At 44.6% G+C, this 27,163-nt stretch overlaps 1 protein-coding gene across 3 annotated transcripts in view; it reads left to right on the forward strand.

Annotated features, from left to right (window-relative positions):
- The window catches only part of LOC105492815 (adenylate cyclase 8), a 268,639-nt gene extending 242,144 nt beyond the window's left edge, over positions 1-26,495 (forward strand). For all 3 annotated transcript variants that reach the window (XM_011760072.2, XM_011760073.3, XM_011760074.3), the window contains 4 exons: positions 11,978-12,124; positions 21,376-21,468; positions 22,970-23,084; positions 25,916-26,495. In XM_011760072.2, the coding sequence (XP_011758374.2) occupies positions 11,978-12,124; positions 21,376-21,468; positions 22,970-23,084; positions 25,916-26,403 (843 nt within the window). In that variant the 3' untranslated portion in view covers positions 26,404-26,495. The remainder of the gene's footprint in view (positions 1-11,977; positions 12,125-21,375; positions 21,469-22,969; positions 23,085-25,915) is intronic.
- The last annotated feature ends 668 nt before the right edge of the window (positions 26,496-27,163 follow it).

Raw genomic sequence — 27,163 nt, forward strand, 5'->3', positions numbered from 1 at the left:
AGCCCTTCTTAAAAGGACAAGTATACTCTCCTTTTAAGAACACCAGTCACAGATTTAGGGTTCACCCTAATTCAGTATGACCTCATCTTAATTACATCTGCAAAGACCCTATTTCCAAATAGTACCATGTTGGACATGACTGTTCGGGGGAGCATGAGTGCTGGTGGCAGGAGGTACTAGGCACTATTCGGACCACTAGAAGGAGGAAGGGTCATATGGTGAGTGCTGTGAAGGGAAACCCTAGACAGAGCCTAATGGTCAAGCTCCATGGGCAACAGTTACTTCCACACAGAATGGGAGCCTCTGGAAGTTTTAAGTGTAACCTAGTCAGTTGGCTGCTGATAGAGAGTGGATAGGAGGATCATGCGACAAAAAGCCAGGCAGGAGACCCTACAAGAGCCCAGGTGATGAGGCAAGACCCTGGTGATGAGGCCTAGGATGGTGGCAGTGGAGATGGAGAGAAGGAGATGAATTACAGACACCTCTAGAATATAGAATCAATAGTTCTTGATAATGGAGCAGATGCAGGAGATGAGAAATGACAAAATCAAATGATTTGGCTCCCCCACCAACCTTCAAGGGAAAGTAACTCAAGAGGGAACCGAAGGTGTCTTTGAAAGCTCTAAATGGCATTATCATGTGAATGAGCTTGGCCTTACTCTGTGAGACTCCCAAGGGAAGGTCTAGAACCATGGACCGGCCCACAGGGGACACCTTTGGGTTTCGTGTTAGGAGGAGCCTTACGAGGACAGAGCCATCAGGCCATCTCATCCTCCTAACACAGTGAGATCTACAAGGCGGGGACCACATCACCCTTGATCACCACTGTGCCTGGCTGTGGCCCCTGCTCATGAAATGCCTGTGGATGAACTGGAGTAGTGGGCTCCCTTGCTGAGGCATTCAACTTGGGAAACTTAACCCCTTGCTGAGGATTCTACAAAGGCAATAGGGGTTGTCTGAGAGGCAGGGATAATACAGCTCTTCCAGGACTGGATTTTCAGACTGAGCTAAACAGGAAATGAAAAACCCTTAGGACAAAAATTACAAACTCTAAGACCCTGAGACAAATCTGACCAATGAGCCAGTTGGCTTGGACAGTGGTTAGTTGGTTGGTTTACTTATTTAATTTATGAATGTGATGCCTTTATGCATAAAATGGACTCTTCAGTTTACCCATCTGTACCCTGCCATTTATGTTACCTGTAGGGCCCCTAAAAACATTGAGGTTTGAGGCCGGGCGCGGTGGCTCACGCCTGTAATCCCAGCACTTTGGGAGGCCGAGGCGGGCGGATCACAAGGTCAGGAGATCGAGACCACGGTGAAACCCCATCTCTACTAAAAATACAAAAAATTAGCCGGGCGCGGTTGTGGGCGCCTGTAGTCCCAGCTACTCGGGAGGCTGAGGCAGGAGAATGGCGTGAACCCGGGAGGCGGAGCTTGCAGTGAGCCGAGATGGCGCCACTGCACTCCAGCCTGGGCAACAGAGCGAGACTCCGTCTCAAAAAAAAAAAAAAAAAAAAAAAAAAAACATTGAGGTTTGTGATCCTTGCCTTAGGACCATAAAGGGCAGAGCTGGGAGAGAATGATGAGGTCCATTTTTCATCCAAGCCACTGAAGAAAAATCAGTGGAAGAAAAGCCAAGGGAATGAGTAATCAGCCACTGGAATAATGAGATCTTGATGTACTCAGGTCTTTGAGAGTCTCTTGGGTGTGGAGACTCCACCCTCCTCAGTGGATGGAGTTCCCTGGAATTGGGCTCAGGCCTGGTTTCCTCAAGGCTCCCTAAGGTCGGTGTCTTTGTTGCAAGAGCTTCTTGATGAAACCATGAAAGGAGAGAGAATATCAATGTGTATCAACCATGACCACCAGATGGCGAGGATAAACCCCACATGTAAAATCCAAAGAAAAATGAGAAAAAACAGCTTTTTAATCGAGACAGCGAAACACTGAGGCACATCGGACCAGTGTAGAAGAGCAAGGACATACTGGTTTCATCCTGAAAGGATGGAAACCAACCAGAGATGCATGCTGAGACTCCAGGTCATCAGCTGTTATTCAGGCCAAACCCCTGCTGAGCAAAATAAAGGACTGCTTCAGCATTCATCGCATGTATAAGACATCTTGTCAGTATTATTTGAGATTTTATAAATATTTAAACAGTTCACACTGGACTAGGATTAAACACCAATCATGGTTACATTGCCTAGAGAATTTTCACATTAGGATAAAATATCATTTACCGAACACCTATTCCACGCCAGATACTGAAATAGGCAATTGATGACAATGATCTTTCATTCTATTTACAACCTTAAGAGTTCCATCAGCCTCATATTATTGATGAGTTAACTGAGGTCCTGAGAGGTGAAGGGAATGCCTCACTTTCTTTATGGAAAGCTGCAAGGGGAATCCATTCCCTCAGGTTTATTTCTTCCATGCCCCTCTCTCCCTTACAATGCCACTACCCATACCAACTCTGGAGTATGGCAAGAGGGGTGTGTGTGTGTGTAGAAAAAGAGAGAAGGACAGAGTCATACAACATGTAAAAGGGTGACAGGGAAGGGGCAGGACTGTAGTGGCCGGCAAGAACTCCCAGTTTCATGCTCTGTTGCCATAAGAGGCAAAGGCATTTTTAGCTTCTCCTCTTGCTACAAACCTGAACTGTGATACAAATTTCTGAACATCTGATGGGGGACATCTGTGAGTTCCACGGGGTCACGATAGCACCCAAAGCACCACCTTTTCCTGATATGCCAGGGTATCTCCCAAGTCTATCCCTGGGGTGGCAGTGCCTTCATGGCTGACCTTCAGCTGACCTAGAAGAGTTGCTTGATGCACAAAGCCTCCAACTGACTTGTCTGCATCAATGTGGGCCTCACACTTTAGAAAATGATTCCACAGACCACAGTCAAAAATGAACTGAAGATACAGCCTCTAGCTGGCAAAGCCAGATGACTTCTTAGGTGTAACTTGTGTGTATGTCCCTGGCCACAGCAGCCAGGGGTATGCTGAGAGCCTTCATTGGCATCACTGCTGCAAGCTCAGACTCTCTTTTCTCTCCCTCCTTGGATTCTAACCCCTTGTGAGGTGTTCCAAGGAAGGCCATGTGACCTAGTGGAAAAATCCCAAGCTATTAAGCCAGAAGAACATGTATTCAAATTCCAGCTCTTCCATTTACTAGCATGTGATTTGGAGAAAGTTAAGTTCTCTGAGCCTCAGTTTCTTCAGCTGTAATACGATTCTAATTCTTACCCTCCTAGGACCCAGACGTTAATCAGTCAAGGAGGTGGAGGGAAAGAATTCCAGGCAGACAGGCCCAAACGGCCAAAGGCATAAAGACGAGACACTATAGGATATTTGCTGAGAAGGATTGGGGGGACTACAAGCACCCAAATATTTTAAGAACAGGCCAGAGCAGAGGTATCCTAAGTACAAAGAGACAAGTCTTGAAGAGCATTGAAGTAGTTTGGATCTGATTCAATGTGTAATAGGAGGTAGGAACTATTATCCCCATTTTCTAGATGAAGAAACTGAAGCTCAGGGAAGGAAAGAAATTTACCCATGGTCACAAAGCTAGCGAGGAGTGAGCTCAAATCCAAACCCAGGTATGTGTAACACCGAAGCCAGTGTTCTTTCCCCTCCACCTCACTGTAAGTGCATGCAGAGAAGGGGAACTGTGACAAAGGATGACTCAAACCATCCAAACACAGGCAGTGGACAGGGTCTCACACCCAGAAGCCTCCTGTCCAAGGCGGTGTTACCCACACAAACATTCTGGCAGCTTCTGCTATTCTGCTGGGCTTTTGGCTTAGAATAGCACTCACTTCCCCTGGTCAGGAACATTCTTGCAGATAAAACCAGCTGGAGGTCCAGGCCTGGGTATCTCATCAATGGCAAGCAGGCTAGCTCTGAGTCCCGGGAAACCCGCTGGCTCATCATGGCTTTATGAGGCGTTGTTGAAAAGACACTAGCAAAGGCAGCTGTCCCAGGTGCTGGAGATTCCACACAGCATAAATCCCATCTCTGTCACTAACTAGCTGTGTGACCTATGCCAGGTTTCCCAACTCTTTGGAGTCCATTTCCTCATCTGATTAACAGAGGAAATAATACTGACCTTGCTGAATTGGGGTCAGAGCTAAATCGGATAACACATTAAGTCCCCAATGCAGCCCAGTGCAAGGCAGCTTCAGTATAGAAAGGCCATGCGTGGGTGGATTCAAAACCCCAGTGCTGGGAGCTTAGTTGTGGTTCCTCCTTTCACTACCTTTATGACCGAGGGCAAATGATAATAAACCTTTCTGGACCTTGTTTTCCTTGCGCCCCTTGTTGTGCTACAAAGGGATCATAATCATATTCTGCATCTTCATCTGACTCATTACAACATTTACATGCATTATCATGCCTAAAGCACTTACATGGTGCTTGACATATTTTAAATGCACACTGGTTGTTGTTTTTGATATACGCAAGTCATTACTATTTTTTCTACTCCTTCCCAGTCACAGCCCCACCCCCTATCCCTTCATTCGCCCATTCCTTCCTCAAGTATTTATTGAGGGCCAACCATGTGCCAGGTGCTGTTCTAAACACCAGGGTTAAAACAGTGTACAAAACAACAAGCCCTTGCTGCTCTGAAACATGCATTTTTGTGGGAAGACAGACAGTGAAGCAAATAAATAAATATATAACACAGTGTCAGAGAGTGATGAATTTGATGAGGATAGAAATAGCTGAATGATGGAATAGAGTGTTGAAAGGGTATTTACACTGGTATCTTAGTTTGTTTGTGCTGTTATAACCGAATACTTGATACTGGGCAATTTTTAAAGAACAGAAACGTATTTCCTCCCAGGTCTGGAGCATGGAAAGTCCAAGATCAAGGTGCCAGCAGGTTTCATGTCTGGTGTGGGTCCTTTTATCTGCTTCCACGATGGCACTTTAAACGCTGTGTCCCCACATGGTGGAAGAGTGGGAAAGAAGGGATCCACTCCCTCATACCCTTCAACAAGGGCCTTAATACTATTCATGAGAGTTTCACCCTTATCACTTAGTCACCTCCTAAAGGCCTCACCTCTTAATACTATCCCACTGGCAGTGAAGTTTCAACATATGAATTTGGGAGACACATTCAGAAAAGAGCAGGGGTCATGGAAGTTCTCTCTAAGGAGGTGACATTTGATCAGAGACCTGAATGACATGAAAGGATACTAATAAGGTTTGCAAGTCTCAGACATAGTTTCTCCCATGCTGAGAGGTGGTTTAACTTGGTATAAGCAACGCAGGACTTGGAGTTGCCTGAGCAGGTGAAGGACCGGAATGTAGTTCCCCAGGCAGACAGGACATCAGTCTTCCTACTGACATATGCGGGTGTGCGACGGAGTACATGCACATGCTCAAAATCATCTACTAAGTCCAAACCTATACCTTCAACTAACCAGAGGAAGATAACAATAAACCAATAATAGCTTTTCTATATTCATCGATCCCTCCCCAGTTTTCAAAGTGTTTTTATCTTCTTGAAGCCCAAAATAACAAGAAATAGATGGCACACTCAAGGCGGTTGACTGGAGTGAGTTGAGTGAAGGGACTGTCTCGGAAGGTGTTTGTAGGTTGGCCGGAGCTCCTCCATGTACCCTTCAAAATCCCTCCACCTCTTCTCCCTGTGCTTCCTGGACAGGCACAGGTGAGAAGGCTAATCTACATCAGTTACATCTGTGACCTGCTTGGCCCTCAGGCACCAAGGTGAGGGGTCATCAATGGCTGGCACTAGGTAAGAGATGAGGGGAAGTGAGGAATGTGAGGTCAAGATATTTATTCCCATGCGATTGCCTGAGGCTGGCTGTGTCACTTCACAGAAATTAATATCTCCTCCCAAGACCACTGCTGTGCTACACCTCCAATGTCAAACCAACTCACTCCTTTTGGGCTCTTCTCATCCCTTTGAGCCTAGAGGGATGACTGCTTTCCTGCCACTAGCCTTGGGTTTCTGGGAGATTTCTTAGGGTTTCCCTACTTCCTGCCCTCGTCTTTCTAATTAAGCCCTTTATCAGTCAACCCTTCCCGAATCGTCTTGATCTGAATGTGCCCCTTCTTTTCTGCTGGGTCTCTAGTTGAAGCAACAGGAATAAGGAGGAGATGAAAATTCCACTGTGCTCAGCAATTGTGGAAAGCTGTGGTGACTCCCAGACTGAAAGGGACAAGGAGAAAAATCAGTTACTAGAACCAGTGTGAGCAGCCACTGCCAGGCGTGGCGCAGAGGAGCAGGCAGACAACTGGAGTACAGCATCTCAGCGCCACCAGAGGCAAAAGCAGAGCAAGAGCTGGCACTGTCATTGACGACTGAGGGACCGGTTGCCAGAAGAGTCACCTCACTTGCCCAGAGTCATGTGCCCACAGCTGTGGGGGTCGAGCGCTCCTCTCTTCCCACGTTCCTGCCTTCACCAGCCGAGGAGGAAGTCCCTGTAACACCGTCCACCCTGTGGGGAAATGCCAGGGAGGGAGTCTCTCCCTCTCTTATGGTGCTTTAACCCATCAGACTGGGGAAACCCAGGGTCACCGGACCTCGAGACAATCATGGGACCCGGGTGCTAAAGACCCACAAAGACCTCAGTCTGTCTTGTCTCCTCAGGGACTTGTTTGTACCCAAGGTGAACCTGCCTTCTCCTCACATATGACAAGCCACGTAACACAGGTTTCCCTTTCTGCCCCCCAAGAAGGTAAAGACCCACCATTCTCCAGGCTCCCTGCCAGCCACTGAGTAGATACATGTACTCAGTCCCACTCTGTCTCACGGGAAGGAGCTGAAGTTTCCCATTAGTGCCTCAGATCCAAGACACATTGTCCAATCCATCCTTACCTGAGAGCCTGTGTTGAGGGGGTTGGTCTTCAACTGACTGTCAGGCCCCTGTAGCCACTCTCTCCATCAGTTAGCATCTTATGGAAAGGAGGGGTGAGTCCCAGTCCCAGTCCACCCTATTCCCACCTCTCCAACCTCCAGTAGGATACCAAAGAATCAAGATCTGAACTCAGGTCATATTTCTTCAAGCTCTTTCTTGCCCCTCCACTGTGAAACAACCATCCAATCAGACGGACAAACCAGTTTCTAATTCCCATGACACTTATTCCTGCTTGTCATTATTATTATTATTGCTGTTGTTGTTGCTATAATTATAGTTATTATTAGCAGTAGCATGGGGCTGTTGTCAGACTGTCTAGGTACAAATTCCAGCTCTACGTCATAACAACTATGGGACTTGGGTAAAGTATTTAATCTCTGCATCCTTCAGTTTCCCCATAGATGAAATAAGGGTCTTACTTGTATCTGTCTCATGGGGATGTGGTGAACATTAAATGAGATGATGTATGTGCAATCTTTTGCATTATGCTTGGCACAAAGTAAGTGCTCAAGAAAGTAGCTAATATTATTATCACAATTTTAATATTTAAGCCATCAGAATATTTCAAATGATGGAAAGACTGAGAAATAAAACTAAGGAAAAGAGCATGAGGCTGGGCGCAGTGGCTCACGCCTATAATCCCAGCACTTTGGGAGGCCTAGGTGGGTAGATCGCTTGAGGCCAGGAGTTCAAGACCAGCCTGGCCAAGGTGGTGAAACCCCATCTCTACTAAAAATACAAAAATTAGCCAGGTATGGTGGCAGGCACCTGTAACCCCAGCTACTCAGGGAGCTGAGACATGAGAATCACTTGAACCCAGGAGGCAGAGGTTGCAGTGAGCCAAGATCCCACCGCTGCACTCCAGCCTGCACAATAGAGTGAGACTCTGTCTCAAAAAACAAAAACAAAAGAGTGTGAGAGGAGCTGGCATTCATTAGAATATTCAGGGAGACAAACAATTGCTAAGACACCCCTGGCTGCTGGTCATTTTATACCATGGAGGCATTTACATCACAGGGCATAAACCAAAGTGGGAGGGGATCTGGACTGCATAATTACGCAATGAATTTTAGAGGATAGGATCTTCTCCTTTTTCTCTATTTTTAAGCAGAAAATAAAAATATAGGCGTAATGGGCTAAATTATGTCTCCCCAAAATTTATATGTTGAAGTCCTAAACCCAAGGATCTCAAAATGTAACTGTATTTAGAGACAGCATCTTTAAAGAGGTAATTAAGTTAAACTGAGGTCCTTGGGGGACCTAACCCAATATGACTGGTGCCCTAATAGAAAGAGGAGACTAGAACCTAAGGGAATACAATGTAAAGACACAGGGAAGACAGCATCTGCAACCGTGGGAAAAGCCCTCTGACAACACCAACCTGCCAACGCCTTGAACTTAGACTTCCAGCCTCTGCAATTGTGAGGAAACTAACATCTGTTGTTTAAGCCACTAAGTCTGTGGTCCTTTATTACAACAGCCCTAACAAACGAATACTATAGGTAATAAACAGAGACTTTCCCACCAAACCACAGTCATTAGGAGGACGCACATTTACTTAAGCAGGATCTCTGACTCCTACTGCAGAGTCAGGTTTCTTCATGGCATCACCACATTGTTCAAAGCCAAGGTAAACAGAAATCACCTTTGAAAGCCATTTACCTTTGCTCTACTCCTTGACTGCTATCTGCACTCCTTCCACCCACCCAGCCCTACCTAGCACATCAGCTGCCTGTGCTCTTTTGGATAAGGACTAAAGAAGGCATTAGTTTCGATTAATCCACACTTAAAGTTCAAGAACAATTGATGATGAATCAGTGACACCATCTTCCTCTGACCTAGGGCATGCCGTGTGGAGGAGGCACACTCACATGTGTAGAGCAGGGAAAGGCCTTGGGAGTCCTCTGACCCTCTCTTCCACTACCAGCTGTGTGATCCAAAACAATGACTTAACTCCTCTCTGTCTCATTTCCTGTATCTGTAAAGTGGGAATAATTATCGTATGACTTCATAGAATTATTGCAAGGATTAAATCGTTGAATTCATATGAAAGTAATTTGTAAGGTTTCATGTTTCCTACGAAGGTCAGGAAGTCATTAATCAACCAATCGTTTTGAGTATTTACCTTGGACCAGACTGTCTAGGGTGTGGATTATATTGTAGGCATCTAAAAACTACGAATCACATGATACATAATTGGAGTGCAAGAAGATGAATGACATGTGGTTTTTCCCCTCATGGAATCCACACTTAAAGGAAGAAATGGATGTTAAGACAGTAATGCAGGTGGCAAGGGTTATACTGTAGAATTGTTGAGGTCACTGCAAAGCAGCAAGTGCAGCCTCTAAACCTGTCTGTGACTTATGGAAGTCCTAGTCTCTAAATGGTCAGTGGAGGCAGAAAACAAGAGCTAGCCTGGTAAAGGAAGCTAACTGCAGGGAAGGAAGAACATTTCCCACCCAGGGACAGATGGCAGGAATAAAAGCATTTGAGTGTGAAATAGAACAGGGTTTGTGTCTTTGTTTGGGTTCTTCCAGAAGCAAACCTTGAGACAAGGATTTGAATGCAAGTAATTTACTCAGCGGTGGTCCCAGTAAACACAAGCAGATTGGAAAATGAGAAGGAAGGCAACCGATAAATGATGCACCATCCGATTAGTTACCTCCGTGGGCGACTGGAGCGCGACTGGAGCTTAATCCCACTGGGAAATTCAGGGAAATGGTGTGAGAGCATGCCTCAAAATTATCAGGCCCAAGGGGCGAGGGAGCCGGGACTCTCTAGCAGTTCCCATTGGCATTGGTTAAGTGCTGCTTCCGTGGGGTGTTAATTTCCTGGCACCGCCCAAGTTTGCGTTTCACATGGGCAGAGTGCCCTCTAGTGGCTACAAAAAAACACCATCTAGTGGTGAAGAAATACAAGGGCTGACACTTGAACCCTGGGTAAGAGGATGCAGACAGCACCTACAGCATCACACACCACATGTACACAGAAGTACAAATGCTTCCGTGTTCTGGAGCACATATCCAACTGCGGAGTTGCAGACAATAAAGCTGAAGTGATAGGTGGAGGCAGGGGCATGCATATATGTCATGCTTCAGTGTGTGAGCTTTATCCTGGAGGCAATGGTGAGGCATTGGAGGGATTTAAGATAGGGAGAGGCATGGTCAATAGTGTATCTTTAATAGATCACTCTGGCTGCTGTGTGAAGGATGCCTTTGAATGGAACAAGACTGGAGTCAGGAAACCCAGTAGGAGGCTCTCATTTTAGTGATCAAGAAGGAAAATGGGAAGAGCCTGATTTTTAAAAACACACAGTGGTAGGAGAAAACATGTTTAGAAGACAAAATCAAACCCAGCAGAACTTGATGATTTATTGAAGATGGAGACAATGGGGAAGGAGTCAGGATGACTCTAAGCATGTCTCATTTTGATGATTTGGCAATGCTGGTGCCACCAAGTGAATTAGAGAGCAATGCAGCAGACACAGGCTGAGTTGGAGAGAAGATGCACTAGGTTTATGGAATTTGTGACTGGAGGAGGGTGAGGGCAACCAAGGATGAGACATGGAAGCTTGAAGCCCAGGAAGGATAACTGACCTTGACATAGGAATTTAGAAACCGTCAGCACATGGGTATTGAAAAGGCTGGGATTGACAGAGATGGACCAGGCAAGTCTGTAAAATTGAACAATTCAGTTGGCCAAGGACAGAACCATAGCAATCACCAACATGTAAGGTGGAAGAGAAGCAAAAAAGGGGGGGGGCCTTCTCAAAGGGGCCAGGCATGAGAAAAGCAAAGGACATCACTAAAGCATAAAAAGTCAAGAGAATCAAGATCTTGGGGTGATCAACAAAAACACCAATCTGCAGGTATCCAGTAGGATGTAAAGTTACATGTGTACATTGATTTTTCCACTTTGACCGGCAGGCTAGACTGTTCTTAGTTCATTTCATTCCAGCTGCATTAAGAGCATGGGAATAGGCAGTGAAGATAACTAGTTTGAGAAGTTTGGAAACAAGAAGGAGAGAAACTGGTTGATAGCCACAAGTGTCTGCAGGATCCAGGCCACTTTGTTCTTTTTCTTAGAAGAGACTCTTAGAGGATGAGGAGGAGCAGGGAGAGGAGGCCAGGAGAAAAAAATGAGAAAGAAAAGGATCACTGAAAAAGTAAGTTGCTGAAGAAGTTATAAAATGATCAGGTACAAGTATTGACTTTCAGCAAGAGAAGGAAAGACAGACACATCATCACCTGGCGTTGAAGTGAAAGAGAAGAAAATGAATAACAGACAAGTCTATGAGGATTGGAACAGAGGTAAGTCACCACCAAGAGCCACCACCATGTTCTCAATGAAGTAGAAAGGTAAGATCATCCACTGAGAGAAACAGAGTAGAGGGTTAAGCGGAGATCTGAGGGTTTGGACTAGCCATTGAGGAGAAAAGAAAAGGAAGCTGACCAAGAATGAATGCACTTGCAGTCAGAACTCAGGGCCCAGCTGAGGCTGGAGACTATGAATTTTCAGTCATCGCTTTCCATATGGTGATGATGCTGTGGTTGTGGTGCAATGGACTGAATATTCATGATCCTCCAGAATCCGTATGTTGAAATCCTGACTCACAAGGTGATGGTATTAGGAGGTGGGAACTTTAGGAGGTGATTAGATCATGAAGGTGAAAACCCTCATGGATGGGATTAGTGCCCTTATTTTAAAAGGCCCCAAAGACTTGCCTTGCTTCTTCCACCACTTGAGGACACAGTGAGAAAATCTCCATCTCTGAACCAGAAAGTGAGTCCTCACCAGACATCAAATCTGCCAGTACCTTGATCTTGGACTTCTCAGCCTCCAGAACTGTGAGAAATAAATTGCTGTTGTTTATAAGTCACTCAGTCTGAGGTATTTTGTTATAGCAGCCCACGTGGAGTAAGACACACAGTGTTGACATAACAATATCCAAGCCTCATTTTCTCTCTCTCTGTGGGTGGGTGCCTGTGCCCCTGTATACACACATGTGTGCACAGGAAGCATCATTGCAGAACCAAACCTCTGATGACCAATTCTGGTGCCCTCTGTGTGTCTCTGTCCAGGAGCTGTATTCTCAATCCTATGATGCTGTTGGGGTGATGTTTGCCTCCATCCCAGGATTTGCGGACTTTTACTCTCAGACTGAAATGAATAACCAGGGAGTGGAATGCCTGCGCTTGCTGAATGAGATCATTGCTGACTTCGATGAGGTAAACTAAGCTGGGGACATTTACAATCACAAACGGGCATCATTGTCAAAGCATTGTGTTATTCATTGTAGGAATTACTTATATATTTTTTTGTACTTATGGAGTTCCAGCCTGCATTATAACACAAACATGCATTATCTGATTAATTATCACAACTATCACCTGAGTTAAATGCTATTGTTTCTCTATTTGGGGGATCAGGAACATAAGGCTCAGGGAGGCTAAGTAACGTAACCCAGTGTCGCACAGCTGGCAGATGGCAAAAGGCAGGACTTGACTAGAAGCCTGTATGAGGCCAATACTACTCAGGCACTGACACCACAGAGGCTGGACGCCGACGCAGGCATTGCTCCACCTTCTCAAAGTGTCAAAGATAAAACTGTCCATTTGCAGTTGGTCAGAGAACTAATTGCAAGTATAAACATACTACAGATAGCAGTTTCTTCCTCCAGGCTCCATTAGTCTAGTGAACACATTCTGTGAGGGGAAATACTCATGCTGTACTTCAGTTCCATTCATAAACTTGACACAAGTGGGCCTTCTCCTCCCCCATTCCCCATCTTGAAGGACACCAGTGTCCATCCAGTTACTTAAGCCTGAGATGGGAAGCAAGTGATTCATTGAGAAAATGCTATGGAAGAAGCCAAATCCCTGCCTAACCCCAGAGGAAACCCAGGGACATGAATGGTACAACTGTCTCACACTGAGGCAGGGGGCCAGGCTTTTGGATACCCGTATTGGTCAGTCATTGTTGGTCATGGGCTGCCGTGGTATTTCTAGCAAGGGAGTTATCATGAGGCCAGGCAAATTATCCAAAAAAAGCTACGGCAATGCATTGTAAGTAGCCAGCACTCATGACATTTTGGAGGATGGCCCCACAAAGGGCTTGGGGTGGGAAACAAAAGTAACTACCGTATCACTCTAAATAGCATCCTCTCCCTCCATCCCTACATTCGATCCAGCTACTGAGTCCAGTGAAGTCTTTCTTTCCATTGTAGATATTTATGGTGCAAAATGTGATGTTTTGATATATGTGTACATCGTGGAATGATTACATTAAGCTAATTAACATATCCATCACCTCATGTCTTACCACTTTTTTGTGACAAAAATATTTAAGATCTACTCTCTTGGCAATTTTCAAGTATGCAATACATTATTATGAACTATAGTCACTATGCTATGCAATAGATCTCCAGAACATATTCCTCTTGTCTAACTAAAACTTTATACCCTTTAACTAATATCTCCCTGTTCCCACCCCACCCCCCAGGTTCTGATAACCACCATTCCACTCTTTGCTTCTGAGTTTGACGTTTTTAGATTCCACGTATAAGTGATATCATATGTATTTGTTTTTCTGTACCTGGCGTATTTCATTTAGCATCGTATCCTCCAGGCCCATCCATGTTGTTGCAAATGACAGGTCTTCCTTCTTTTTGTGGCTGAATAGTATTCCACTGTGTGTGTGTATATGTGTATGTGTGCGGTGTGTGTGTGTGTGTGTGCATGCGCATGTGTGTGTATCCATTCATTTCTCAATGGACGTTTAGGCTGATTCCATAGTTTGCCTGTTGTGAACGTGCTGAGATGAACGTGGGTGTACAGACATCTCATCAACTTTCTTAATAGCTCTCACACCTGCCTTTTTCTCACCATCAATGCTGCTTTTATCTTGCTTCAGGCCATATCATTTCTCTCCTAGACAACGGCAGTCCACTCCTATCTGCTCTCCCTGCCTGCATCTCACCATTAGCAACCACCAAAGGCAGGACTATTTTGTCACATCCCTTTGAAGCCTAAACCCTTCCGTGGCTCCCCTTCATCAACTCTAGCAGGTCACTGGGGGCCTTGCACTTACTGTCCCTGCCTCCTCTCCAGCCTTACCTCTCACTGCATGCCGCCTGGCCAGCACCACCTGACTACCTGACTACTTACAAGCCAAAAAGCCCACCTGGCTCTCACTCACTGTGCTTTGTGCGTGGAGGCCATGCCATCCTCGCCCTTACCCCATTCTGTCTCCCTTGACTCCATGACCAGCTGAAAAGTTAACATTCATTTAACAGTAAATTCAAACATTACTTCTACTTTTGAAGGCCTCTATCCAGGTAAATGTTGTCACTCCTTTTTTAGTGAAAAACTTATACTCTGAGAAACCTCCTATCATAGAGGCTGAAACCCTTCAGTACCACCCTGTTTACCATCCACTAGCCACTTAGTTCTAGGGTAGAAGCCAGCCCATGTTACTAATCTCTATGGGTTTTTACAAGTGTTGCCAGAAATGCAAAGCATTTTCAATATATATCATTTAATAGTTATTTACCTCTCACACAAACCCTTAGGCTAGGAATTATCAGCCTTCATTTTAAAAATAAGCAAAGCTGAGACTTAGAAACACCAAAAATGACCAGGGTCACATAACCACTAAGTGGCAAAGCCAAGATTTGAACACCAGTCTCCCATACTGCTTTGATTTGTAATCATTTGTGTTGCACTGTTTCTCACTTACGTGGCATTTCATGGTAATGATTTTGAAGTCATAACCCCAAATACGGTTATCGTAGTTGCCCTGGGATGGTTGTAGGGGGTCAAGATGGATAAGACATGATCACTTCTTGCCTCCCAAGGCTTCACCATCCAGTGGGAGGCAGGGTGACTATGAGTTGCCCTAACACAAGAAGTCACTGGTAAGTGTACTAGTACAGAGGGCCTTGTAAGGTGGGGAAGGGAAGGCAATTTTGTGACAATAGCACCTTTACCTCCTATCCTCTATGCTAGGCCATAGGCTCACTAAGATAGAAACCATATTCTTGTATCTTGTTATGTCTCCAGGGCCCAACTCTGTGTCTAGCACATAAGAGATGAACATGACAGATACTTGCTAAGTACTTGCTAAAGGAATTAATTCATTAATGGGAGGACAGAAACAAGCTGGCAGATAGTAAGGTGAAGATAGGTTAACGCAATTCAAAATATACTTCCAATTTTTTTAAATTACCCTATTAAAAATATCTGACTAAAGGTTAAGACGTCAGGCTTTGTTGTATTTTAAACTTTACAGCAGGGGTGTCCAGTGTTTTGGCTTCCTTGGGCCACATTGAAAGAAGAATTGTCTTGGGCTACATATAAAATACACTAACACTCAGGATAGCTGATGGGTTTTTAAAAATTCGCCACAAAAAAACCTCATAAAGTTTTAAGACAGTTTACAAATTTGTGTTGGACCACATTCAAAGCTGCCCTGGGCCACAGGCGGCCAGTGGGCCTCAGGTTGGACTTCATAGTAACTCATCTTCCAAAAGTGCTCCTTCTCATATTTTAAACTTGTAACGAATAAAGTACGTTTGAATTACATTTGCATTTCGGTGAACCAAATTGTAGACACTCCAGACTTGGAAAGCAGAGAAAGAGGGCAGTGCCCCTAGTGGTTGAAACTGGTGTTTGCAGAGGGAAGTTGGAGAAAAGGGGATTGGTCTAGGAGGCTGGGTTCTTTAGAACATGGGCGATCGACCAGGAGGAAAAGTATGATTAAGAGGAGCAGGAGGAGAAGTAGATGAGGAGGAGGGGAGACAGGAGAGAGAAGAGAGGCAGCGATGAAGAGAAGAAGGATGAAAAGAGGAGGAAAGGGGAGGAGGTGGAAGAGAAAGGGTAGGGCGTGGGGAAGGTAGGGGAGAATATAGTCAACAGGAAAAATAAAAATGCAGCCTGAATTGCCAGCCCAAACACTCTCAGCTTTGCCTGTGTAGGTCCTTGGGTCACTCGGGCATGCTTTTATTTTTTTTTTTTTTTAATGTCAAGAGAGGCCCTCTAGATTCTGCCTGGCTGAGTTCCAGCCAGACGCCTGCTGTTCACTTTAATACTGATGCTTCTCTTCTCGCTGATATAATTACCACAGGAATCTGAGATCATGCAAAATTCTTTCCTGGTTCAGAGAAAAGCTGAACTTTTCACAGATCACACTCTCCAAGACTGTGTTTGCAATAACCCAACTCAAGGGCTCCTCACCCCACCGCTCCTACCTCAACAAAGGGTTGAAGAGCCCTCTCACATCTAACTTCTCCATTTGCTCTAGTGAACAAATGGGCTGATCAGGGACCACGCTATGCCTGCAGACACTTTTAGCTATAGAGTAAATAAATCTGCTGCGTGGATATTAAATGAGATAATGAAGTTCCTTTCTGCCTCCAAATTATCTTCTGAGGGGGAGGCTTACCAGAGCCTGAAGCTGGCTCTTGGCCAAGTGGTTCTGAAGAGAAGAGAAGGAAAAGTACCAGCTCTCCACAGGACCATATCAGATCAGTCCACCGCCAGCAGAAAGCTGGGGGAAAGTAGTTACAGGGAGGCAGAGGGAGGGAGGTGAGCAATTGAAGATGTTCCAGGATTTTAAAGCTGAAACATTAGCAGCTGAAGGGCTGCCAAAACACCAAATATGTTTGGTTAGTGTCTGAAAGCAAAGCTCAGTCATGATCCAAGGCTGAAGACCTGCATATCCTGGGCACAACTGGCAGAATCTCTGTAAGAGCAGAAGAGGGTCTTCACTTTAGTTCAAGAAACAAAAATAATAAACAAAGGCTGCCCCTGCTGTAAATCAGGCTACACACACACACACACACACACACACACACCCCAAAGCAAAGCACCTTCCTGTGTTCTCCATGTTCCCAGAAGAGTTTCAAGGAGGAATTTTCCAAGTTTCTTAGCCCCTGATTAATTTTAAGATGATGCCCGAAACAAGAGAGTCTGTAGAGAACCCATCTTCCGCTCCGTCTGCCTGTCTGTCCACCCCAGGATGACATGAGACCCTGAGGATATTACAATCTTAAATGGAAGCAAAGGCAAGAAAATCAGAAATTGCATCTAAATGTCTTCTAAGAGTGGGAATAAGAAGACAAAGTTTAGACTTGGGAATCAGTGAGGTTTGAGTTTGATCCTAGCTCTCCCACTCGGGACCAGCTTCACAAGCGTGCAGCCTGTGCAGTCACAAAAGGGACCCACATTTGTTTTGATGTTCTGCTGTTGCTCTCGTGGACATCTTAATTTTTGAAAAAGGTGTTCCACATTTTTCATTTTGCACTGAGCCCTGAAAATTATGTGTGGTCCTGTCTCCCCTCTCTCACCCTGGGACCTTGGGACACATTATTTTACCACATGGAGCCTCTGCTGATTCATCTGCAAAATGGATCTGAGAATATTAAGCTCAAAGTGCCACTCAGAGAAACAGATGATCACTGGAGGCAGAGCCCCTAGTTCTGTGCCCCAGTATATGCGGACATCCCCTCTTCCAGTCTACTTTTTAATCTCTTTAAAATGTTTAATTTATGCTTTGAATATTTTTAAAAATATGAGCTACTGTGGAGTTTTTATTTTTAGTAGAGATGGGGGTTTCACCACATAGGCCAGGTTGGTCTCGAACTCCTGACCTCAAGTGATCTGCCTGCCTCAGCCTCCCAAAGTGCTGTGATTCCAGATGTGAGCCACCATCCCTAGCCTGGAATTTTTAATCTAATGGTTACCTGCAAGGGCTTTAAATATACGTAATTTAGCTGTTTTCTCACTCTGTGTCCTTAAGCAAGTTATTTAATCCCTCTATGCACCTCAGTTTTCCCATCTACAAAATGAGATACAGTAGGGTCATTGTAAGTTAAATGCAAAGATTAAAAAGCACTTAAGACTGTATTTGACGCGATGGACTGAATAGCATCTCCTCCCCAAAATTCATGTGCTGTGAGAAATGAGTTTCTGTTGTTTAAGTTGTTTTGATTATGGCTGCTTGAGCATACTAATACACTTGGCACATGATTATGATCATTAAATGTTCATTTTATTATTATGTGTGTTTGTTCTAGTGTGGCTGTAACAAAGTACCACACATTTGGTGTCTTAAAACAACAGAGGCCGGCCGCTGTGGCTCACACCTGTAATCCCAGCACTTTGGGAGGCCGAGGCGGGTGGATCACGAGGTCAGGAGTTCGAGACCAGCCCAGTCAACATAGTGAAACCCGATCTCTACTAAAAATACAAAAAATGAGCCAGGCGTGGTGGTGGGCACCTGTGATCCCAGCTACTCAGGAGGCTGAGGCAGGGGAACCACTTGAACCCAGAAAGTGGAGGTTGCAGTGAGCCAAGATCTCATCACTTCACTCCAGTGCTGCTGGTAGACCAAGAGAAGTGAGGCTGAGGACAGCAAGCAGCATGGGACATGGAGGGCCTCCGGGACCTGGACAGGAGCAGTTTCAGTGGCATGGCAAGACTGGGCTTAGGAAAAAATGAGGAGGAGGAAATTGGAAGCAATCAGTCTAGACAACTCTTTTCAGAAGTTGTACAGGAGACAAGTAGAAAGGAAAACGATGTCAAGAAATACTTCTGTAGGATAAGAAATTTCATAGCAGGCTGTATGCCGATGGGAAAGATCTGGCAGAGAGGGTGAGATGGATGGAGTCAGGGACAAAGGAGAATGCTGGAGCAGCATGCCTACAAGGGATGTAGCCTGTGAATACCTGTGGGGCTCGGCCCTCAGCAGGAGCACTGAGAGTTTCTCCCCACACCTGGAGAGAGGCACATGTGTGCACACAGGTGCAGGTAAGTAGAGTGAGCTGTAGAAGTGCCTGGAGAAGCAGGTGTGCACTATAATCTCCTGCCAAAGGCTCACTCCAGATGTGAGGTTAAAACTGTGCCCTATGCAGCCTTGGAGGTGAGCCAGCTCCATCACCAAGTCTCAGGTACTTTCTCCTTGAAACCGAGAAATACCTACGCCATAGCCCCTGGGCAGACAACATGTAAGAGGAAGGCTAGAGCTAGTTCCTGCCTTTAAATCAGTATGTCAAAAGCAATTTCTTAAACCAGAGGTCAGCACACTTTTCCTGTCTTCTCCAGGCACTTCTCCAGCCCTCTCCACTTACCTGCACCTGCCCCTGTGTGCACACATGTGCCTTCTCTCCAGGAATGGGGAGGAACTCTCAGGGCTCCTGGTGAGGGCCGAGCCCCACAGGCATGCATAGGTCCCATCCCTTGTCACCTAGGCATGCTGCTGCAGCTATTCTGTCTTTGTCCCCGACTCCATCCATCACCCTCTCTGCTAGATCTTTCCCATCAGCATACAGCCTGCCATAAAATTTCTTTTTGATTGTTCTTCACCCACAATAGAGTATAAGCTTCATGAGAACAGGATTTATTCCTGTTTAGTTTTGACTTTGAGCCCAAAAGTATGTAGTGTAAAAGCAGAGGAGTCCCAACCCAGCTGTGCTGAACCACACAGAACCATGTTCTAGTCATTGGCCCATGCTGTTCCCAAGAATTTGGGAAAGGGCGTGAACGTGTAAACAGAGTACTATAGATCTGGAAACTACATCATCGAGAGATTACTTTGGGGAAATTCAAAGGAATTTCCTTTCCTTCAACTTAAAGCCTGGCTTACCACACTGTGGCCAAACTGGCCTCTTCTTCACTCTGTGGACCTTCTGTGCATTCTCCCCAACCTCCAGACCTCATCTATGCTGACCCCTATTTCTGCATGTTCCCCTTACCATGACCCCAGCTTCCCCAACACACACAAATTCATTCACTCACTGCTAGAAAAACCCCTCCCCACCCTTTAGAACTGAAGCTGGAAATCACTTGCTGAGGGATCCCTTCCAAGATTCTCCAGATTAGATCAAAATGGCCTGATCTCCTCATCCCTCTACCCTGTATATTTCCAACATAAACTCTATTAAAATTGAACTAGGGCATGTTTTGTGTATTTGTTTTTAACATCTGACCTCTGTACTTGGGTTGGTAGAGCTCATGTATCTTGTTTATCCAACATATAAGAACTCAATGAATAGTGATTGTATTAGTTTGCTACTGCTGCTATAACAAATGACTACAAATTTAGTGGCTTGAAACAACAGAAATCTATAATCTTACTGTTTGGAGGTCAGAAATCCAAAATGAATCTTACAGGGCTGTGCTCCTTCCAGAAGCTCTAGGGGAGAATCTGTTTCTTTGCCTTTTCTTGCTTCTAGAGACTACCTGCATTTGTTGATTCATTGCCTTCTCCCTCCATCTGCAAAGCAAGCAATCAGGTCACTCAGACTTCTTCTTCCACCATAACAACTCCTTCTCTGATTGTCCTGCCTCCCTCTTTCACTTATAATGACCTTGTGATTAGATCGAGCCCATCCAGATAATCCAGGAAACCTCCCCACCTCAAGATCCTTTGCCTTATCACACCTGCCAAGTCCCTTTTGCCATGTAAAGTGACATATGCACAGGTTCCAGGAATTAAGACACGGGCATCTTTGGGGTCTAGGTTCAGGAAGCATTATTCTGCCTACCACCGTTGCTAATAAGACACCAAGGTTTCCCTCTCTTAGCATTAAAACCCAAACCGCAGGTAAAGGTAGAGGAAATGTCCTAGGATTGTACCCATTCTTTCATTTAATCATTCACTCATTCATTCATCTCTACACTCTGACCAGGTGCTGAGTAGTAAACACAACAGGGGAAAATATGTGCTCCAGGAATATTACATTCCCATGAGGAAGAGGACAATAAATAAGCAATATCAGGGATAAGTGCTAAGGAGAGAAGGTAAAACAGGGAAGGAAGATAAGAATATGTATGTGGGGAAGGAAGAAAGAATATGTATGTGGGGATGGGATGCTGTGTTCAATTTTAAATATGGTGGTCAAGAAGACTGTACTGCAAAGATGGGATTTGAAGAAAGACCTGTAGGAGGTGAGGGAGTAAGCCATGCAGTTGTCCGAAGGAAGAGTAGCTCAGCAAGGGAACAACAGGTGCAGAAGTCCTGAGGCTGAAGCAGGCTTGGCTTGTTCTCAGGTCAGTGTGGCAAAGGGCAAAGGAGATCAGTGCAGCTGGAGAAGAGTGAGAGAGGGAGACAAAAAGAGAGGGGACAGGTCTTGGCAAGTTTTGCAAGTCACATTGAAGACTGGCTTTGACCTTGAGTAAAACAGGAAGCCATAGCAGGGTTTTGCACAGAGCAGAGACAGGATCTGACTTACATGTGAAGGGGCAGATCTACCTCTTAAAGAGTACCAGGCAACACCCATCTCCACTCCTGACCCTTAGCAAGTGCTCATCAAATATATGTGACTGGCTGAAAGCATGATTCTCAGAGAGAAAAGCAGATAACTTGAGGATGCTGAACCATCAGAGGTAGCTCATTGTGAGCCAAGGGTCTGTTTTCAGGAGCCCCAGGCTGCTGGAAGAATAAACACCAGGGCTAACACCATTGCCTGGCTCTCTTTCAGTTGCTTGGTGAAGACCGATTTCAAGACATTGAAAAGATTAAGACCATTGGCAGCACCTACATGGCCGTGTCAGGCCTATCTCCTGAAAAACAGGTAAAAGACTCTTTGAACTCAGTCACAACGCAATGCAGGGGTCTTGCTGTTGTCGTGTCACCGACGGTGGTGAAGCCTCTGTCGCCAAGATCCTTGGGGAAAGATAGGGAGAAAATCTAATGGACTGGATTGTAATAGTTATGTGATGTGGATTTGCCCCCAAGGTAAGTAGAGTCTACCAGATGAAGACATGCTGCTTTTTTGAGAAACTTCTAGGCTTTGTTCTGAACCTCATTGTTCCCTTGAACAAAATCAAGAGCCAAGAAATACCCTATTGTGATTTCATTGTGGATCTTACTAAACCCCTAATAGTTGCCTCTTTTTTCTTATCTTTATTTTGTCTTTCAAAAGTCTTACATAATAATAATGCTAGCTGCTGCTTTTTGGAGTGTTGACTGTGTTCCAGGCACTGGTGTTAAATAGCAACACTGTCTACCTTCCAGGGTTAATGGATGAATTATCTTAGATAATGTCATGCTCCCCAAGCAAAGCCTTGCATTTAGTAAAGTCCTCAGTTAGTGTTAAATGAATATGAGTCCAGATACTTGGGGAAATGGAATTCTCATCAATTTCTTCCAATCCTTCCTATGCTTTTTTCCAACTAAAACCAACAAAATACTTCAAGAGTGACTATCTGGGACGAAACTCAGGCTGGTTATTGTTTGGTATGTGTGCAGCAGGGATCAGAAAACTACAGCCCACAGGTCAAATCTGGCCCACCCTCTGTTTTTATAAATAAAACTTCATTGGAACACAGTCATGCCCATTCATTTCTATTTTGCCTATTCCTCCTTTCAAGCTAAAATGCAATGTTGAGGGTCACAACAAAGACCATATGGTTCACAAAGCTTAAAATATTGGCTATCTGGCCTTTATTGAAACTATTTGCTAACCTCTGTTCTACAGGGGCACAAAGTTCTCTCATATAAAAAATGTCATTCAATACCTACGAAGTAGGAAGGGCAAGTATGCTTATCCCCATTTTATAGATTTGGAAACTGAGGTTCAGAGAGGCCCAGAGGCTTATGCAGCACTTCTCTTAGGAGTTTTGTAAGCAAATGTATCCCTTAAACACACACTGTGAGCAATTCAAAGGAAATAGTTCTTAGATTGGAAAAGCTACACATACACAGAGCACATACACATACCCACACACCCCCCCAACACACACTCACATACACACATACACTCACACCCATTCACACACACGCCAGTGAGCATACACTCAGGAATTGATGCTACATCAACCTGAACAGACAGGTGTAGATGTGGACGAAGGAACACAATGACCCACATATACTACACTCTTGCAAGCAAATATCATGTCTTCCCATGTTCTGAGATACCGGTGACTTGAGGGTAGAGGGATTCACCCACATGATTATTTCCTTTCAGGGATGTGCAGGCAGGGTTGGGTTAGGATGTAAAGCCCCTGCTGCAGAAATGTTAATGTTCCCCACATTCCACATTAAATGAATTCTTCTCCTCATGTTTGCTTCAGCAATGTGAAGACAAGTGGGGACATTTGTGCGCTCTGGCTGACTTCTCACTCGCCCTGACAGAAAGCATACAGGAGATCAACAAGCATTCATTCAACAATTTTGAACTCCGGATTGGTGAGTAGCAGCTGCAGGTGGGGCCTGATAGAGCCAGCTGACCTTGCTCCGACAGACCCTCCCCTGCCTTGGGCACCAATCCAGGGAAGCTTTTTCCTGCAGAATGCAATAGACCTAGCATGACCCTGCCAAGGATAGGGACAGGGTCAGCTCAGGTCTTTTCTTAGTTTCCTCTCAGTCGAGATGCTGGAAACAAGAGTAGGATACTGGCTTGTGTGCAGAAATACAAAGCAGCCAGCCTTTGGCAAATGCTAGACGATTGTGAAACTCTCTTCCAACTTGCCCGCCCATGCAAGGTCGTGCATAGAGATGTAGCTGACTAATTAGTCATTTAATTCTGACTCCTGGGTAGCTCAATGCTTGTGGTCATTGTATTGCTCTCAGGGTCTTCAGGATAATTCCTTCAGACAAAAGCAGGATTCTACTCCTGGGGATGGCAGATAATATATTTCCAGGGACAGGCTTTACTCAGCTACAAAGCTCACCCTTTCTTTGGGCTTAAAGACACCATTGTGCAAAGCAACAACATAACAATAATCACTGCAATCAATAATAATCCTTTATAATTTGCCATTCCTTCCACATCTCTACTGAGCCTCAATGATCTTCTAAAATGCAGTCTGAAAACCCCCCGTCTAGTCCACATTCTCATTTTGTAGATGAGTAAACATGGGCGTAGAAAAAGGGAGTAACTAGCCTAAGATCACACAGCCAAACAGTCACACCAGCAGCAGCTCCAGCATTTCCTAACTCTGAGACAATGACATTTTGGCTGCCAGAGTGCAGTTTAAAATAACTTTTGCTACAGTTCTCACATTGTGACATCTTCTGGCTGATATGCCATTTTACTTTATCTGCTTCTACCTTAGCAGCTTTTAAGAAAAAGAGGTCAAGAGATACCAATACCTGACTTGTCAGATCTAAGGAATGCCATATGTCTTTGTTCTTTGCATTAAAGGGCTTATATTTTGTTTTTGATCTATGGATGGGATGTTCAAGGCTTGTTCCCACAGCTTCCATCAATCTTATCAATGTCATTTCTGAAATTGTTGACTACACAATTGGACCGGGAATAAAAAGGGAACCATAATGCTGAAGAGAGATATTCCAAGTAAATTCTGAAGATGTTGCCAAATCAGGGCCAACCCTTGTCATGACATATTATACTCCTAGTATAGTTTCACTGATCTCAGAGGTTGGAAAATTAACTTCCCAACTGAATTAAGCATCTCAATTTGTGTTTTGGGTCTGCTGTAACCAGCTGTATGACTTTGGGTGAATCATTTAAACCTTCCGTGTCTCCGTTTCCTCCTATGTAAGCTGGGTGTTAAATTATTACCTCCTCTGCCTCCCTACCTCACAATAATAATACGAGAATCAAATGGGATATTGGCTGTCAAAGTTCTCTGCAAATTTTAAAGAGCTAACTATCATTGTGATTCCCATGTACTCTATAGAGTGAGATTTTCAAATTTCCAGTCAATTATATCAGTGTGTATGTGTGTCTTGCTTTTGCCTTGGCTTGGAATAATCTTATCCAGATACCTGCATGGCTATTCCCACCACTTTCTTCAAATCTCTGCTCAACAAGGTCTTTGCTAACCCCCTTACTCCAAAATATACTCTCTTCCATCTTTCTCTATTCTTTTACCTACATGGATTTTTCTTTGTAGTCCTAATCACTCATTAATATTACATTACATTTGTAAAATTATTTTCTATCTCTCCCCAGTAGAAGGTAAATTCCATGGGGACCAGGGCTGTATTTCTTTCCTTTCCCACCATATCCCCAATGCCTAGGACTGTACCTGGCTCATAGCAAGTGCCTAGTCAATGTTTGTAGAATGAAATAATTCTGTCTATTGGAGACATACATGCCCACTAACATGTTTGGTGAAATGCTACCATTTCTAGAATTCTGTGTTTCCTAGCAAAGGAGGCACTGAAACTGTCTTTAAAAGTATTTACCAGATAAACTGTGGAAGTGTGGGGAAGTAATAGCCCAAGCAGGGAGAAAGTCAGGACAAAGGCACAAAGGTGGGTAACTGGCTGGAAGATTAGGAAAACTCCAGCAGTTCAGTGTGGCTATAATGCAGCAGTAAGGAAGAGAGTGGGATAAATCAGGCTGGAAAATCAGGCAAAAGCTATATGAGAGAAGTTCTTGATTGTGATTCTAAGGATCATTAGCTTTATCCTGTAAGTGAAAGGAGCCCTGGAAGATATTTAAGTGAGTCATAACTTGATCAGATGTGCAACTTGATCAGAAAGAGCCCTCCCGCTCCTGCAGCAGTATGGAGGATGAGCTCAAGGGGACAAGGGAGGAGACAGGGAGGACAGTTAGAAAGCCATCGCCATGGACCAAGGGAATGATACTGAGGACCTGGGCTAAAACAGAGAGGAAAAAGGTCTGTCCAGGCTCTCAGAGCACTATGTCAGTAGAAGCAGGAGATCCCAGGGTCCTGACTTCTGGTCCATGCTCTGATCATCCCACGGACTGAGACAAGTCAATGTTCATATGAAAATAATAATTATATTCAATTGAACACTCACTGGTTGCCAGGCACTATGCCACAGTGGTTTTATTTATATTATCTCACTAAATATTCCTTTAATTATTTCCAGTCTATTGATGAGAAAAGTGAGGTCCAAATAGGTAATCTAATAAGTGACTGGGGGCAGGATCTGGACGTCCCGTTCATCCACAGAGACCTCACATAATGATCACTATCCCAGGGAGGGGTCTAGACACCCCAATGTCCCTCTTCTCCCTCTGACACCCCCAGTGTACCTCTTCTGCCTCTGACTTCTTGCTCCTTTGGTTCACCCCCTAGGCATCAGCCATGGCTCAGTGGTAGCTGGCGTTATCGGCGCTAAGAAACCACAGTATGACATTTGGGGCAAAACTGTGAACCTGGCAAGCCGAATGGACAGCACAGGGGTTAGTGGCCGGATCCAAGTCCCAGAGGAGACCTATCTCATCCTGAAGGACCAGGGCTTTGCCTTTGATTACCGAGGGGAGATCTATGTGAAGGGTATCAGTGAACAGGAAGGAAAAATCAAAACGTACTTTCTCCTGGGAAGAGTCCAACCCAACCCATTCATCTTGCCCCCAAGAAGACTGCCTGGGCAGTACTCCCTGGCTGCGGTTGTCCTGGGACTTGTCCAGTCCCTCAATAGGCAAAGGCAGAAGCAGCTACTCAATGAGAACAACAACACAGGAATCATCAAGGGTCATTATAACCGGCGGACTTTGTTGTCACCCAGCGGCACGGAGCCTGGAGCCCAAGCTGAAGGCACCGACAAATCTGATTTGCCATAAAAGCATTTTCTTTGTGTTTCTTTTTTTTGTATTTCTTTTATATATAAAATAAATATACTAATAAAAAGGTTTACTTTTTTTTAGAACAAGGATGGTTTCGTTGGTCTTTGAATGTACCAGATCAAGGACACAATTTGAGGTTCTCTTCAAATGTTCCCTTCACAAATATTTATTGGTCACCTCTTATGTACAAGGTTCATTGGGAAGCAAAGATAAATGAGATCTAGTTTCTGACTTTGAGAGTTTGAGAGACTTACAACTAGGTGGAAAATAGGGACATGTGAAGTGAACAGAAATTCCATACAATCAGATACTCACCACCATCTGCTATTTTTGAGCACTTGCCATGTACCAGGTCAAGTGCCAAATTTTTTACATAATTACCTCCTGTAATCCTAACAGCATTTGACCTGCACATTCATCAGTATTTGCTGAGCACCTACAATGTTCCTATGACTGTCCTATGCTCCAGGGAAATCCTAGCAAAAGTGTTTCCCTTATAGAGCTAACCTTCTGGTTGGGGAATAATATATAATATTCTTATTAACCAATACATAAATAATCTGCTTTCAGATAGAAGTAGAGGCAACAAAGAAAATTAAGTTGGCCACTTGGGATGAAGAATGGGAGGATAGGGATGCTGATTTAACTGAGTCACCAGGAAAGGCTTTTATGAAGATGTGATGTCAAACATTGGCCCTAAATAATGAGAAAGAGATGATCCATAAGACCTGAGAGAAAAGTTTCATAAGAAAAAGTA

The sequence above is a fragment of the Macaca nemestrina genome, chromosome 8 (assembly GCF_043159975.1).
Source record: "Macaca nemestrina isolate mMacNem1 chromosome 8, mMacNem.hap1, whole genome shotgun sequence".
Taxonomy (NCBI): Eukaryota; Metazoa; Chordata; class Mammalia; order Primates; family Cercopithecidae; genus Macaca; species Macaca nemestrina.